The sequence below is a fragment of the Sinocyclocheilus grahami genome, unplaced genomic scaffold, assembly GCF_001515645.1.
Source record: "Sinocyclocheilus grahami isolate Dianchi unplaced genomic scaffold, SAMN03320097.WGS_v1.1 scaffold849.1, whole genome shotgun sequence".
Lineage (NCBI taxonomy): Eukaryota > Metazoa > Chordata > Actinopteri > Cypriniformes > Cyprinidae > Sinocyclocheilus > Sinocyclocheilus grahami.
The window spans coordinates 208141-223223 of NW_015506028.1; the positions used below are offsets into that span (position 1 = coordinate 208141).

At 35.9% G+C, this 15083-nt stretch overlaps 1 protein-coding gene across 1 annotated transcript; it reads right to left on the reverse strand.

The window, feature by feature from the left end:
- Positions 1-1872: 1872 nt before the first annotated feature.
- On the reverse strand, positions 1873-10713 carry LOC107562944 (selenoprotein T2-like). The gene is made up of 6 exons (XM_016247705.1): positions 10367-10713; positions 9108-9218; positions 8889-9015; positions 6512-6599; positions 6263-6409; positions 1873-2625 (listed from the first exon to the last, which is right to left on the reverse strand). The coding sequence occupies exons 1-5, from the start codon at positions 10549-10551 to the stop codon at positions 6288-6290; spliced, it is 633 nt and encodes a 210-aa protein (XP_016103191.1). The 5' UTR covers positions 10552-10713; the 3' UTR covers positions 1873-2625; positions 6263-6287.
- Positions 10714-15083: the final 4370 nt, after the last annotated feature.

Consider the following 15083-nt stretch of genomic DNA (forward strand, 5'->3'; position numbering starts at 1 on the left):
ATATATATATATATATATATATATATATAAAGCAGTGAAGACGCAGATTATTAGGCAATGGAATCAGTTTTAATATTCAAATTCCTTGACTTGGACTGAATAACCCTATTCGAAATGATTATTATGCAAATATACTCTCCCATCGTGTACTGTAATGATTTTGAGTGCTTAAAAATGAAGTAGTCTTTTTGACCACAGAGCTGGACAATCCCAATGACAGAAAAGATTCACATTACTACTGTTTAAAAAGGGGTCATACGATGCTATTTTAAAGATCATTATTTTGTGTATTTGGTGTAACAGAATATGTTGACATGCTTTAATGTTCAAAAAACACATTATGTTTCAAATACGGGGGCATAATATTAATGTACCTGAATCGTAATACTTTCTAAATAATATTTTAGACATATTTATAATAGTATTTTTTTTTTCACAGTGTAAATGGGGTCTTTATACAAGAAACTATGCCTTTTAAATTTTAGGTTGGGGTCCTACACACAATGATCGTATTTGGGGGCCCATGATATCTAAAAGGCACAAATTCGAACATCTGGGTTGTGCTGTTCTGTTGTAAATAAATCTTAACCAATGATTCCTAATTGCATCTACTTCCAGAAGGCCAAATAAAGTGCTTTTGCTTTCGCACTGAAGTACACAGCGTCTCCCTGACATGGCTGCTTCAACACTAACTGCAGTTACTGAAACCACACCTTCTTTCTTTGCGTGTACATTTGGGCGGCATTATGCTAATATTTCCACATAGTGACGTAGATATGTGGGGGCTTGTTAGAACGAGGCGTTTTAGGGGGGCGTGGCTGACTCTTAACTTTTATAAAGAATATATCTTTGGATTTGACACTTTAGTCTTTGCAACTTTACAGATCTTCTTTATGCACCAAGAGCTTGTAACACTCCAAAGAGAAAGGAAAACTTGAAATCGCATCATATGACCCCTTTAACCAGCTCTACCGATCAGCAATATTAGGGAAAATGTGAACTGTACAGCATTGAAGCAGAGACACTATACTGCATATTGTATACAGTATTCTGTATTCTTCTTTCATGAATAATAGCCCACTTATATAGGCCTGATGTCATGTGACTACAGTAGGATGAAATCAGACAAGTACCCAATTCAAAACTGAAAGATGTCTTCGAAACACGAGTCAATATATGTATTATGTTCCTCAGCTAGGCATTTTTTTCTATAAATAGTCTTAACAGTCAATTGTGAAGTACAGTTTTACACGACTGTTCAGTTTTTAAAGAAAAACACACACAAAAATCAACTCAAAAACCAAACCAAAATATTTGTTGTTGTTGTGAAGTACTGGATGGTCATATCATGCTCCTTCCCTTTTGCTTTTAAAGTTTAAATACTTTACTCAAGATATAATGAATGACTGCGACCCTTATTCCAAGAGTAGCTTCGTCTATGGTAGACAATAAACCCTAAGGTTCAGTTTATGATACCATTGTGCTAACATACCCCTTACAGAATCAGTAAAAAGTCCTAAAATCATAAAAAGAAGGAATAGAAATAGAAAAGAACAGTAAACAGCTGCTCAGGATAAACCAGTAACTTACGCACAACTATCACAAGACTACAAAACCTGCAGAGGCTTTAAAAGAGTGGAGTACAATCTCACGCACACACAGTACATTAATCTTGTTGTCGTACATCTCAATAAAAAGAAAAATGAAAATTCATAAACAACTTTTTTTTTTATATTTTAATCTGTATTTTACATCACTGTGAAACAGTACAATTTCTTCTCTCAATGCAACTTTAATCCCAACTATTAGTATCACTTTCGTTACAAATTCACAGAGAGGTACACTAAAATATAAGGGGTACATTGCTTACCGCCACATCTATATGGAGAGAGCTGGAAAAATAGAGGGAGTCTTTGGAAATACCATTCACATCTTCTGACATGCAACACTCAATCACACCATCAAGACGACTGTAGCGATTTGAAGAGTTACGCTGATTCCACAGATTACTCTGGTAGTGCTAATGCACACGGTTAAAGTTTAAGCAGAAGAGAAGATCTGGCCTTAATTCTCTCCACAAGCACATGCTGTACTTATGAATCTAACCAGCAAACCTGTGACAAACAGGACATAAAATGTACAATTTCAAGCATTTTAAAAAATGATCTAGCTCACTCTAACAAAACTGCATGTTTCCACAGTACAGACATTCCCACTACTTAAAAAATCCTATACCCCCAGTACAGTACAGTCTACACCAGTGCAAACAAATAATCATGTTAAAGGTCTACGTTAAGAAAACATCACAGTTGCCCTTGAGATAGATGGAACATTCCAATCAATTTCAGCTGAAAGCACTTAAAAACAGAACCCTGATCAAAAAAAAAAAGCTTCAGCATTATTAATTGTAGTGCCTTTAGCTCACACGTGACTCTCATACTATGAATGCATGTAGTCTGACGCTCTGAAGAGATGTAGTCGATCCAAAGGTGTGTGCCGCTGGGCAGAAAGAGTGTGTGTGGTGGCCGAGCATCGAGCCTGTGCCAACAGCGTGCTGTTTGCAGCGCAGGCCTTCATTATGCCACAGTCCACAGTCCCGCTGACCAGACAAACAGCTCCGGAGACCTGCAGAGGACATTACCACACTCAATGCTGCTGTTGTGTTGAATTATGCATGTTGTTCGACACAGCGGTAGTGCCAAAAGCACATTTTAAATAGGTTTTACTGAAGTACATACATTGGAAACACAATACTCTACAATTTGATTTTTTTTTCCCCCTTAGAAAGAAATATGTTTGTGCAAAAATCTAGGCAGTATTTCCTGCATCTCTTTTCTATGGCTGCCACTGCTAATGGCCAAGGCCATGGCAAAATAAAACATTTGAGCTGTGAATGTAATTTTGCAGCAAAACAATGGCAGGAAAATTCTGTATTTTGCAAAAGATTGACAGTTTTGAATGTCTTGCTTCTATCTGTATACCAGCGTTGGTATGGCTATCGCGCCGGCGCCTCACGCTCACACAACATATTTTTGCGATATTGCAGCCTGTTGATTATCAAAAAAAATACAGTTAAAGAAACATAATTAACACTGCTCCCTTGTACAATCTGTTGCATTCAGTGTGACCAGCGCCTCACTGATATGCGAAGGATGATGTTCGATGCGAGTGAAGTACGGAGCCTATTTCATAATAAATAATATTTTAGCATCCACATACGTCGCGAATATGGAAATATTTGGATTCGTGCCGAATGAGAGAGGTAGGCATCAGTTTCACCTTAAATTAATTCTTTGGCAGAGTTTGTGAGTGTGGCGTAGTGATGTGAAATTTAAAGAGTATGGAAGGACAAATATCCAAACTTTTTCAGACTACTGCAGCCTGCACTCACGCTGCGCTGCCCGTTGGATTCTCAGTTCTGAGGAGAATAAGAAACTGGCTCCGATCTTCAGTGGCACAGGACAGATTCTCAGATCTTTCTCTACTGCACATAGAGAACGATTTGACTGAAAATGTATCAGAAGTGATAGTGAAAGAAAGATTATCATCTACGCAATTCGGAAAAAGAGGCGGCTTTTCTGCATTAGTTGTGTTTTTACTCTTTATACAGCAGTCATTGTTAATTCTAAATTTATTTGAATGTAGAATGTAATATATGAAATGTAGAACATATTATAAAGTACTCCTGGCTCGTCTGCCAGTGGGTGCCCCCCCATGCATAAAAGTCAAACTCCGCCTATGAATTAATTTTGTTTTTGGCTTGACATTTATGTAGCCTAAATGCTTTAAATCGACTTAACTTTAGAGGATTTGTTGTGGAGAGAAGGCAACTTTAGCTGTGTTTATAATGTTTGTAAACATTTTGCTTTACCGGCATTTTAGCCTACATTATTTCTGAATGTAATCATAAAATGCAGACATGAGCCTATAGCCTACGCGACGTAGCCCATGTTTTTTTTTATTTATCTCAAAACGCAATTTTATACAAGTAGTGTTGTTTAACAATGCAGCAAACATTTTTAAATATCTTGAAAAAATACTTTAATTTCTTTAAAGCATTAAGATTATTTTGTTTAGTAGGCCACATTTGACCAAAATCTAGAAAAGTTGATACTGTATTGGCTATGATTAAGCGCAGCGGGTTAAGATACCAGATTTTCCGTTTTTTTCCCCCTTTTTGAGTAAAGAAAACGCTGTACTTTATTATAGGCAAAGAAAAAGTAAAAAAAACAACATTATTAACCGGTATTAACCAGTTTCGGAACGATAATACATGAGGAACGCAGGAACAGAAACGTTAAAATATCGATTCTGCTTGGTGTACCGATTGAATTTTTTATTTTTTCGTTTTCAAGCCCTGGGAAAAATGTAGCTTTAATTTGAAAAATGCACATAAACAAAATAGGAACTGTTCAATACAAATAACGTGCGAACTAATTCTTTCCCCGAGACTCTGCAATGAGTTTCTGAACTGAACAAGTCTTTCACAGAATGAATTCACACTGGCTACGCTTACATGCAACCAAATAATCCGTATGTAATCGGATTGACGGCTCAATAGGACTGAAAAACCTTCATGTAAACACCTTAATCGATCCGACTGAACTCTATCAGAATGAAATTTCGATCGGATCGAAGGGGGTGGTTTATTCCTTTTCTAATACGGTTGAGAGTGCATGTAAACACTCGATCGGATTGAACCCCGAAACTGAAAGGACTGCGCATGTGCAATGACGGAGAAATAGTAGGGATGCACGATATATCGGCCACCATATCGGTATCGGCCGATAAATGCTCATTTTTTCTGTTATCGGTATCGGCCTGATAAGAAAATTTGGCCGATATCTTAAAGCCGATAAATAATGCATTATTTCCTTCAGAGACACTTCAGATGCGCGCTGTTCGTTTGCAGCCTTTTGTGCAATTGTACGTTGTAATATTGTGTTTATTTGATGTATATCTGATTTATCTCATATAGAATGCGTTTGGTTAAGTTAAAGGAGCGCTTCAGTTTACCGGTGATCATCTTTAGCTCAGCGCACGCAGCTCAAACAGCAGTGCACAACATTAATAACTATGATTGGGAATGTTGTGTATATAACATTCTAATGAGCACATTATTATAATAAAACGTTGTGCATTCTTTGGGTTTAGTTGCTGTGTTTCAGCGCGTTGTTATGGGAAGAGCGCATCCACAACAGGATCACACATTCTGACTATAGCATGCAATAACTGCGTCATTTTGTACATATATAAGTTGTAATATTATGTTTATGTTGTATTAATATTAATCTCAGGATGCATTTCCTTGAATTAAATAAGCTGCCAGCAAAACGCTTCAGTTTACCGTGTTCATTCAGCTCTTCAGCTTCAGCACACGCAGCTCAAACGGCTGCTGCTGTATTAATTTGTTACTTTTTCAAAATCATTGATACATTATTAATAATAACAACCACTTGTATTTTTCTATTATTATTTTCATCAGCAATATGGTTTAGTAATTAAAATCATTTAATTATTGTCCGTGCAGAGGCTATTCCGTTTTATTGATCTATGGCGCATTCATTTTGATTCTTTACACGTGTAATGATGTCCAATGACTTGTTTGCATTATTTATGCATTATTTTATTTGTAAGACTTTTTTATGACTAAATTTGGAAGTGGGAGAGAAAAATAATTTTTAAAACATACACCGTTCAAACTAGGCTGCTTATGTTGAAGTGTTCGGGATGTGGTTTTTAATGATGAGACCTTTTTTGTAATCAGGCTCTCAAAAAGTATATAAAAATTTGGATATAGATTTATCGGCCAACATATCGGTTATCGGCTTTCAAAAATAAAGGATTATCGGTATCGGCCAAAATTTTCATATCGGTGCATCCCTAAGAAATAGCGTAATGACGTATGACGCGCGGTTCTTCCTTTTGAATAAAGTGTTGTATAAATGCGTGTCCTGTCATTATAAAACTCTATATTTGTTTATTTCACAATTTTACTGTTTTTACTGCAATTTTAATAAACTTAATGCAGTTTAGCCTAATAGACTTCTTTTTAAAAAAAAATTCAAAATCTTACCGACTCCAAACTTTTGAACAGTAGTGTAAATTCCATATTGAAATACCATTTTAGCAACAGAGCTAATACTTGCAAATAGCCTCTAAGCCTAGGGACAAACCTGTACTGAAAACAACAACAAAGTTATCGTTAAACACCTGCTATGTTTGTACATGCTGATGCCATTGTACAGGTTTTACCACTCACCTGTCTCTTGGCAAAAACAACAGCACTACGGTGAGGGAAAGGTCATCTTGTCAACCTGATTCATCTTAAGGTGGTTATCCAAGATCTGGAAGAGCTCCTGAATGTTGGGCACATATCCTGATTGCAACTTGGACCAAATTGGTACATCTAAAACAGAAAGGAACAGTGATGCTTCTTTGATATACATATATTCTTCACATAGTTTCAAGAAGTTTTTCCTAAGTGTAGTGGTCATCCAAATGACATTACCATTCAATGAAACCTCAAAAGCTCCTGTCGAGAGGAAATGGGTCTCCAACATGTTACTAATGAAGAATGCCATGAGGCAGGAGAAAATCTGCAAAACAGACCCATCAAATGTGAGAAACGTTCTTCCATGTTATTAAAAACAACATGCAGGCAAAATGCAGGATTTATTTATTTATTTTTATTTTTTTAAAGCTGCACTGTGTGTGTTCATTATGTATATAATGAGAGAGTACATCATGAATTCATCTTCCAAACTGCGTTTTTGTCTTATTCTGAATCACTACGGTACACTTATAATAAGTACTTATATTTGGACTATTGTAGCCTGGTTGGGTCGTCAACCATTGGGCATTCTTCCGCGGTGCACTTCTGTTTATTAACCGCTAGAGCACCAAAAGTTACATAGTGCTGCTTTAACGGCACACATATTCGTCTTTCGGTTCGATATGCATGTGTCCCGAACAAATCATTCAATTTGTCCAGGAAATTCAAACAATAAACGCCGTTTTGACGCTCTTTGATGTGGCGCGACAGATCGCTGTACAAACGCCTCAGTTTAAAGGGCAGCACTGAGCACGATCATCCCTTCCTCTTCTAGTTTTAACGTGAAATAATCATTTCATGCCTCACGTATTCGCTTAATCAGTTTCAACCGCGGAAAGACGTCAATAAAACAGCTTGTAAACAAAATGTCACATAGCATTTCATTTACCTCATCAGTGTCTACAGTTTGTTAGTTTACAAGAGAAATGAAGTCTAGAGAAGGAAATTCGCAAAATATTAGAATCTATACTCATAATTTACTTGCATGTACGTTTAATAAATAAATCTGTTACGAGACAAGTTATGACAAATGACTGTAATGTAAATGATTACACAAACAAATAGAAATATTATCATTTTGAAGTTAATTTAAAAACTGCATTATGTGCAATTTACATGTTTGCCTACAATTTCTTAAGTTGAGTGTTGATTATATTTAAAAAAAATGTATAGTAACTTAATTTAAGTTTGGGCTCTGTTGTTACTAGTAACCTTACATTAATGTAAAAGGGCTCCCTAGTTTAAAGCAGAAGCTGAGGTAGATTTTTATCCCTAAGAATATTTTAATTATAATTACATTTATTTAAAGAAAGAGCAATTTGTTCAGTAAACCACTGTTTAATGTAGCCTTTAAAAAGCTATTTAGTTTAGTTTTTCCCTCTGCTTTAACAAAACCATACCAAACCGTGACGTCAAAACCGAGGTACGTACCGAACCATCATGTCTGTGTACCGTTACACCCCTAGTATATATGCTCTACAATAAGCACCCAAAAAAAAAAAGTTAAAATCCGATGCTAATTCAGTTCCATCACTACCAGGTAGGGCTGGGAAAAAAAATTTGATTTTCCGATTAATCGTTTTTTTTTAATGACGTCGATTCGATATTGAAAAAGCCGCGACTCGATCTTTTCCAGTATTTATTTCAGCACACATTTAAAACAAGATCTGATTAACGTGAATCTTATCATTAGTCTTCTCCACTAGATGTCACTCTTACTTACCTTGCGCGATGTGACAACAGAAATCCTGTCATTCATTCAGCACTTATCATGCTCAGGTGAAATGCTATAGTAATACTATAAATCTGCGGAAGCATTTGATATCACGCATAAGGCGCCATGATTTCCGCAGTGAATGAATGGCGGATGGTGCGGCGCACTGTTTTGTTTACTACACACATACGTTTTTATTTTTAATTTTAACAGTAAACCTCTGTTGTGCAGCACTTTGATTGCCAAAAAATAAAAGGGTTTAATTTTCATTTGATTAGGATAAATTAAATTAATGTTTTATGCCTTCATCTGATTACCAGAACATTTTATAGTGCCCTATTATTGTTTAAAAAAAGGACCCATACCAAAAAAAAAAAAAAAAATGAATAGGTTTAAAATACAGGCATGTGGTTCTTAATTTCTTTTTATTAATTCACCATTTGTAAACTGATGTTTACTGTTCATTTTTTAGAAATACCAATAGCATTTGTATTAAAACTATATTCACTGAATGTAATAAAAAAAAAAAATCGAATCGAAATCGAATCGGGACATCTGAATCGATACCCAGCCCTACTACCAGGGTCTCCTTAAAATTGTAAATAAAGTCAATTTTGATTTTACGTCTTTAACACGTGTTTACAATCGCTACGTCATCATACAGATTCCAGCAATTGCATGCCCTTCACACTCAATGACGCAGTTATGGCTCTGAAATGCTACTCATTTCTCAAAACAGGATTTGCGTCAGTTCAACTATGACACAGTCACAGTGCAAGTTTATCAGCCTTAACTCCGCTATAAATTCAGGTTTAAGTCCAAGCACTTCAACAACATTACCTTATTCTCCTGTCCCCAGGACCATATTCTTGGAGTGTTCATACCAAACATTTGGAAAGGATTTTGTCCAGTCACAATCAAGGCGATGGCAAGCAGTTTGAAGTAGGAGATGAAATTTCCAATGTATCTGTAGACGAAGACACATGACAAGTTAAAGTTAGGACTACACCACCATCTAACAGAGGGCTGATTCCACAACATCTGGAAAAACACACTCACTTGTTGATGGGTTTGGGAGGGTAATTCTCTCCCTCGATTCGGATGTCCGGGTACAGCTGGCTGATGGACCGGGAGTACTCCTGGAACACCTTACTGTACCCTCAGGATATACTAAAATAAACAAACAAACACACTTAATGGTGATAAATCATTTTTAGAAATGGTCATTGATATGACATCCACAAACACAAGTCGGTATGAAATGAAAGCTCATCCTATTTTCCAAAAGCATATAATATCCATGAAATTGTTTAATTCTTTTTTGACCTTAAGAGTGTTAAATCAAAATGTAAAATGTCTGTTGAAATGGACAGACTTCTCTCTGTTGATGTGTACAGGACTTCTCATAAACCCACCCCTGCAAGGCCAAATTCATCATCCGATGAACAACCGATGTATAGAACCATGTCCAACCTTATAATTTCTTTTCTAATAATCTATTACACTCGGATGTCATTATGGAAGACTTTAACATATCTTCAACAGGTAGAATGAGCAAATAAGTCAATTAAACTGGTAAATAAGGTTAATCAATCACAGAAGACGTCATTTGCATACAGAAGTCTTAAAGGTACAGTAGAAATAACAGCCTGTTTAATTGTAAGGCTGATAGAGATGATGTGAAAATAGAAAAATGTATACACAATTGCTTGAAATAAGTTACGAGTCACTGGCCTGTGATTATATATTATATGTTTACTCTCACTTATATAACATTAAAACACACCTCTACATTTATTAATTCAGAAAAGAAAAAAAATGTAAAATATTCAGTCAAAGTTGAATAAATCGTTCTTTCCTATTGTCTTCGGATATGTTGTGTTCTTACAGGCCAATGTAATCTCACAGGAGCTTTAGGCAGATTTATAATAATCGTTTCAATTAAACACATGAATGCAAGATAACCTGAGCAGTTCTCGCAGCAATGTTAATTACGTACGTACATAAAAAAAAAAATATGTTTTACGTTATGAATACATTAACAAGGTCCATTGAAGTAAATTGGGGCGGTTTTTGACATTCATCTCATGACAAAAATGGTCCAATTTATTTCAATTCATTCCATTTATAATGCAAATAAATGTATTATACAGTATATAGTTATTTTAGTGCATATTTATCAACTTAAATATTTTAATACGTAATATTTTTCACACATTCAGGCATGCTACGTTAGCCGTATTAGCTTAGCATCCCCTGTGGGCTTTAAACAGACAGCAAAAACACTGAATAACATCAAGGTCTGTGGAGTTTCTCACCAGAACTGGAACTTAAGAACCGGACCCGTGTAGAAAGTGTGTTTGTTCGGTCTCTGTGTGTGTGTATCGGGTCCAGCGCTGTCCTGTTGAGTCATGCTGCTGCGGCCCACATAAACATCCCTCACGGTTAGCGCAGTAAACAGCAGCAGGGCCGTTAATATACCCGTCTGACTGTACTCCGCCATCTCCGGCCCCGTCCACGGCGACAGAACCGCACTCACTGCCCTGCTCCCGCTGCCGTTACCACCGCCGCCGCCGAACTAAAACACGAACCAAGTGAAACAGGGTAAAGTGACCAAATATGTTTCAAATTAAAAGTCTCCCCCGCTGAGTCATGATGGAGAGCGTGGGAAACAGCGACATCTACTGGTGAAGTGTGTCCGCAACACATTTCAGATTTTCGGCTCTAGCGCCCCACGTGTTCATCAAAGTACATGACAGGGGAGGAATGGACGTCTAGTACAAACACATGTTGCAACTAAAAGATGAATGAAAGTATTTATAACAGAGGTGTAAAGAGTACTTTAAAATCATACTTAAGTAAAAGTACAGATACCTTACAGTGAAAATTACTCCACTACAGGTTACAAGTCACCAACAACTTGAGTAAAAGTCTTAGAGTATCTGATTTTAACAGTACTTAAGTATTTTACTTTAACTAAATATAGGCTAGAAAAATGCACTGGTCAAGGAGACATGCCAGTGAAAAACTGTAATGTTATGGAGAAGCTGGGGAAAATGACAGAGGTATGGATTTATGTGCAGGTATTTAATGGAAAAACAAGAACAAGCCAAAAACCAACGGGAACAAAGAACAGAATGACTGGAAAACAGACAACCATTACATTCGACAACTCACAAGGAACTAAAAAAAAACTAAGGCTATATATACACACAAGGGGCTAACAAGCTTAACAAGATAACAAGACACACCTGCGGAGACTAATCAAGGGGAACCAATAAACAAACGGACTACAAACTGACTACAAACACCACGGGAGACAGGAAGTGACATAAAAGTCCAGGGCAAGGCACAGAGAGCTTGAAACAAAAACAAGAAAGAGTTGATTTGTGAGGAGAGCAATCACGTTTTTTTTTCTAAATCCAAATTAAACTGAACACCTCAAAATTACATAACAAAAAAACAAACAAACAAAAAAGAACAATATCCTTCAAAAAGGTCTTCTAACGACAGGTAGCGGAAGCTAGAGATTAAGGTTTATAAAGTTGTAAATATGGATATTTTTCTTACACAAACGCATCGCTTCGCTTCAGAAGGCCTTTATTAACCCCCCGGAGCCGTGTGGACTTATTTTATAATGGATTGGTTAAATTTTTTGGACTTCAAATTTTGGGCTACCATCCACTCCCATTATAAAGCATGGAAGAGCCAAGATGTTTTTTAATATAACTTTGATTGTATTCGTCTGAAAGAAGAATGCCATATACACCTAGGATGGCTCGAGGGTGAGTAAATCATGGGGTAATTTTCATTTTTGGGTGAACTATCCCTTTAAGAGAATGAGTAGGCTATATTCATTTATCTGTTAATTATGTTGTTGTTGTTTTTTGTGATTTTTTAGCATATTGTACTCGATATTAAGACTTAACAGTTAGAGGCAGCAAATGTAATTATTATGTGTTTAACTTTAAAATATGACATTGAAATATTTCTGGAAGACATTATTCAATAGATATGCAAATACCTTAAACATTGCTTCTGAAATGCAATAAATACAAAATGTTTTGTAATTTTCATCAGAGTATGGCACTTTTGAATAAAGTATAATTTTACTTTTAAATTTATGGCCTGTGAATGTGAGTACCAGTCTAATATTCTGCAGCCTGTATTTATTTGAACATAAAACTGATTACATAAGCACTCTACATAAGATTTATTATTTCTTTTTGCACTGGTTTATACTTAGTACAGTGAAAAATTAGGCCTTCCACTCTCAAAAAAATCAGTTTAACTCCCTTTATTCTTTGCAAATTTGTATATTTATTTATGACAGCAGGATTTTTGTTGCATGCTCTTTGTCTATTAGCATTGTTGATACTGTCCTTAATTAATCAATGAATACTTTCTGCTGAATAGGATTTTACAAATGCATCATGGTTAGTTTAGAACTCTTTTCAGCATAATATGTTAATTAACAGCATTGTGTTGTACATTGGAAAAACACCTATGCGTGTTTTTCTCTAAAACATGAACTCCAGTAACAGTTAATGTTTTAAAGCATTTCTCGGCTATTAAAAGATTCAGTGCTTCAGGATATCTGAGATTTAATTTGGTGCTCAAAATCAAACATACATACATGTCACACAGCATACAAGGGCACAAAACAAGACAAATCATAAGGCTTCAATCTCTTCAGCAGATATAAGGCTAACACGGTTGAAACCAGAGAATTCTCTTACGAATCTGAAAGCATTTGAAACCACACAGAAAACTGCAACTTCTCCTGAAGAACCAAAAGTACTGAATAAGCAGAGGATAGAGGTTACACAAAAACAATCACAATCACAGGGGCACCAAATTGCACTCGCACAATCCATAATCAACATTTCCACATTATCAGCAACCCCTTCCACAGAAACACTCATACTGTTAAAATCATTATTTTCTGGGTCTTTTGAATAGAAATCTAACAATCACTGGCCTGTTTGAACCTTGCTTTTGTACATAAGTGTTTATGTATTTGGAAGAACCACCTTAAGCTGGTGAAATACTGTGATGCTACATAAAACTTCCCACATGGTTTCACTCTTTCCCAAGGTGCATGGAAATGAGCATGTGGTGAATTATGAGTGTTATCAGATTCCATTAACATTTGGGTCACTATTTAATGCTTATCATCAGAATATAGTTTCATAATTTGAACAGGTTTCAAATGTATCCATGCAGTTAGTGAGGGAGAAATATTAAAAAATATTTTAGCAGTGAGTAACCACAAGGCTATGAGAAATAACTTGCAATGGTGGCAAATTAATATGTTTTGAGGCAATACAAACATTTTAAATGATCATTGTGACTCATGTACAACTGGAAGGTTTAGATTCTACAATATGTGCAGTTCCTGACAGCTAAAACATTAAGACCATCAGCCAATTATGTTGGAGATGCTATGCCATATTCCACTAAGTAATATTTGGATTGATTGTATCAATCCAAACAAATGTGTGATGGAAACAAATGACTAAATCTAACAAATGTCACGTTTCTTCAGACCTTTAAAGATTGCTTAAGTGGTAAAGTGTGCCCTAAATTCCTGAATCCAGGTCTTTAGGTTCTGGAATGAGGCCATTTTTGTGACGTCGTATACAAATACAACAGCATGCACATTGCGGTAGTAGTGCTCCACCATGCTCTTCCGAAAGCGCTCCTGGCCCGCTGTGTCCCATACTTGCACCTGTCAATGTAGAAACAAGACAAACAACACATTTCAATGTTGGAGAGAAGTTAAAACGAGAAAACTGATGCATCAGACAGAAATGGATTAGAAGGTCAATAAATAAATCTGCTTTGGACATCTTTAAAAAGCCATTTTTAATTCAGGCTGTGATGCTAAATCCAAATAACTGTGTCACTAGGGTTACAAAAAGGTGGAACATTTTCCAGTAAATTTAGGAAACATTCCAGAAACTTTGGAAACTTTCCAGGATTTTTTGGGATATTCCAGGGATTTTTGGAAAGTTTCCGGGAAATTTTCCACCACTTTCCAACCCAACGTGTCACAGCTTTGAATTTTACTTATATATAAAGAAACAATGATATTTTTTTGTTTTTGATTTAACAGATTATATATTAAAGGGTTAAATCAACTCAACTGACTGAATTCAAATGAACCATACTGAGCCGTACCATGCAGTGGAAAAGCGCCATTAGACTACAATGCCGGCAGTTCTGATTCACGTAAGTACGTTTTAATTTAAAGGATTTGCCACTGATGATTCAAACGCGAGTTTTGGGCAGTGTAGAGTAGCACTTGTTTGTAATTTCTCTGATCACAAATGCAGACAGGGTTTTATGTTTACGCGGCGCGATGCAATGCAACGCAACGCGTAAAAAGACAGTATAAGTCATTATAATCAGTAATTATGTCCCCACTGGATGCAACAAATGCCTCGTTTGTAATGGGTTTTAATGTTTTTGTCTTGTCGCTCCGGCCGGTCACGGCATCAACAGTATGTGAGGGGCATAACATTTACATCTCAACCTTGAGGTATTCGGCCAATCACAACGCATTGGATAGCTGGCCAATCACAGCACACCTCGCTTTTTCAGACCGATGAGCTTTGTAAAAATTTTTTGAACTTTAAACCGCATAAACACATTTCATTACACCAAATACACAAAATAATGTTCTTTTTAGCAGCATCATATGACCCCTTTAATAAACAGTAAGAGTAAGCTACATAGACATAATGTGTATAAAATAGTTTTAGATAGCTTGGTCTTAGAAGAAGTTAATAAGAAATGTTTTAATTCATATTGTGATTTTTTTTCTTTATATGGGGATACACAAATGCTATGCTATGCATATTGCTTAATTAAGTATTATGGTGTCTTGTATTTAAAATGAAGTAGGCCTACACCCCAAATTCCAAAATGAATGTATGACCTTTTGTTTGTCTAGTAATATTGTGCAATTGTGATATTAATTAAATGGTATATATCAAAAGACAATTAATATTCAGTAATATTATATATTAT